This window comes from Atta colombica, unplaced genomic scaffold, assembly GCF_001594045.1.
Source record: "Atta colombica isolate Treedump-2 unplaced genomic scaffold, Acol1.0 scaffold12, whole genome shotgun sequence".
Lineage (NCBI taxonomy): Eukaryota > Metazoa > Arthropoda > Insecta > Hymenoptera > Formicidae > Atta > Atta colombica.
Genome location: NW_017259206.1, coordinates 3,841,541 through 3,844,388, shown reverse-complemented (window position 1 = coordinate 3,844,388; position 2,848 = coordinate 3,841,541). Strand labels below are relative to the sequence as shown.

The 2,848-nt window shown below is 32.9% G+C and overlaps 1 protein-coding gene across 1 annotated transcript in view; it reads left to right on the top strand.

Moving 5' to 3' along the window:
* Positions 1 to 2,848, top strand: part of LOC108694344 — a 30,305-nt gene that overhangs the window by 21,722 nt on the left and 5,735 nt on the right. Inside the window, exons 3-5 of the mRNA XM_018203768.1 lie at positions 1,177 to 1,290; positions 1,822 to 1,955; positions 2,593 to 2,743. Of these exons, the coding sequence (XP_018059257.1) occupies positions 1,177 to 1,290; positions 1,822 to 1,955; positions 2,593 to 2,743 (399 nt within the window). The remainder of the gene's footprint in view (positions 1 to 1,176; positions 1,291 to 1,821; positions 1,956 to 2,592; positions 2,744 to 2,848) is intronic.

Below are 2,848 nucleotides of genomic sequence, written 5' to 3'. Positions count from 1 at the left end.
AAAATATCTATTTCTCTTTCTAAATTTAACAATTTAATATTATAATGGACAATTCTATGATCAGAAAGTTTAATTGCTTATTAATTCTTCAGATTATTACAAGTATTAAAAATTATTTTAATAAAGAGAATCAAGTTTTTTTTCCTTTAATGAAGTTTATAATTATTCAAATTAAATAATTGCAATTTTTGATAATGTCAATAATCACTCAATTACATTTTGTCAAAGAATTTCAAATTATAATAACTTGTTAATATTTGTTAGAAATGCAAATGTTAATATTGAGTTATTTTCTGTTAAATGTTCTCGAAGAACGAAATTTCTTTTTTTTTATCGACTCAAAAATTATATGTTACATTATGTTTGAGGCGCATTCATGTCGTGCAATTGCTGCTCCAGAACTACGGTACAGGGAAGCCTGTCATGTGATTACAACGTGTCTTCTCAGAGACATCTCGTTATACTTCCGAACTGTAGTTTCTTTTTAAAGAAAAAAAAGGAAATGTGATCCGATTTTGCAGGGCTCTCCTCGCGAAGTTCGTGTTCGTGCAGGCTCGCCGCGTTTCCTCGAGGCTTGTGAGATTTCGATGTAAGCCGGATCCTCGTAATTTATTCAAATGTGAGCAAAATAGTGGGGTCGGCCGGGGGCGATATTTTGTCTGAAATTACAAGCTGTCTTGCGCATCCACCGAAATTATTGGGTAAAATGGACCTGTGATTGCACGGAAAAAAAACTAGTCGTCGTCACTTTAATTCTATGCTTTCTTGAAAAACACTTATTTGTAGAGTTTACAAGTTCTCGTAACTTCTTTTTTTATAATATATAAAATTATGTAATTATTTTTCTGCATTGAACTATCCTGACATGTGTTGATTAGAAATTATTTTTTTTAATTTAATTAATTGTTTTACTAATAAGAAATTGCATCTAATTTAAATCGGCGATAAAATATGCTAAATAAATAAATTAATTTTAATGTAATGATCAATACATATACTTACTTACATTTTTTATTGAATAAATTGATTTACATAAATATTAACATATCATACATCTATAGATTTATGCAATAATCAGTTTTGTTGATTAGTGCAATGAGAGTTATATTGCAATAAATGTTTGTAATAATTTATACGATTTTTAAACAGATTTAATACATATCTCAATGTTTTCAGAATGCAATGTTGCTGGCTTTGTCAACAACAATGGCAACGTGGAGAGAGTACCGTATGTTTTTTTACCACAACGGGGCCAGATAATATATCCTCACGCGGAGATTCGCTTCGAAGGTAAATCACTAGCATTAAATAAAAATTAGCTCGACAAAGATAACACTAATCAAATATAAGTCAATTTCCTAAGAGCTTCTGCAATTAGTTATTATAAATAATATTAGGTATAAAGCGGTAAGATTTAATTCGAAAACAAATGTATTTAAATGTACTTACCAACGAAGTCAACTGCAAACATTTCGATTCTGGGTTTGATTCTGTTCAGTACAGAAGTCAAGTCTACAACTCTATTTTTATTCTATTTTTTAAAGATAATATTATTTTCTCTACATAAAAGGACGGACATTTTTGCATAAAGCAAAATGTAATTGGCAAAACGATATCTATATTAACACAAGAAAAGCGAATTGATCGCTTTTTCTCAGGATAAAAGACTAATATTTAAGAGCTTACCGCATAGCCTTCATAAAAATTCATCTAGCGCTTCTCCAACAAAATTCCCGTTAGCGTTCATTTCGCTCATTATCCCCCGCTTCATTTCTTTTACATGATCGCTTAACACGTATATAAATTACCTTGCGAAACTAGGTGTGACCACTCCTGTATGCGGGATTGCCGGTGCCAAGCAATTGGGAAGAACGGGATGGTCCGAGCTGAGGAATCTCTCCGATGCCGAGCCGCCCTTCAGATTGTTCCGAGACGAAGGCAGGACGTTCCTCCAGGTTGGTGGAAGAGAAAAGTAATTTGTCGCTCTATCACTACGCGCGAGTGTAAAATTACAATTAGTCATGTAATTAGGCAGTAACGGACGGAGTCCGCGATAGCACACTCGCCGAGAATGATTGAGAGAAATATTTGCGTATCGCTCGTTTGTAGCGCAAATCGCAAGTTCAGCCGCATCATCTTTGCTCGAGATATACTAAACGAACCTTCGGAACTAAAATTTTACAATTAAACGATTTCGATGAATGTAATTACGGTAATCGAAGATTACCGTAATTAATCCGTGTAGAGCGGCACTGTTCGAGAAAAATGAAGAGATAATTCCTTCATATCGAAGCAATATATAAATGCTAATCGATCCAATCATCACATTTACTGTTTGTTATCTCTATATTGTATCAATAATTAGTCCTTGCAGCGGTCGCGGACGTTTAAAGGAGGACGTTTTTTGCATATTTGAAACGATGATTATACTAATTTGATGTCATTTTCATTTATTATTTACCGCTTTTTCCTATGTTAGGTTGCAAACACTTTGTATTTTCTAGTAAATATGTAACAAAGTTTGACATTATTTTCAATTATATTATGATCAATTAATCAGTCAATCACTTTATCAATTAATTAATCTTTCAGTGGATTGGCGAAGCTGGATTAAGAGATGCAGCAGAAGGACGAGTTGTGACAGCCAAGCTTGTCTGCAGAGACGCGTCACCGAAGTCAACATTCTCTGGGGTTTTCACACCTTGCGTAGCCTTTAGAGTGGCCGGTTCACCGTCAAAAAACAGTACGATAAGAAAAAAAATTATATTGTGCCAATTTATAATTTGAATCAGAATTTATTATTCTATTTGTCATGTGTAATATAGAAAATAATTAAAAATTAGAATAT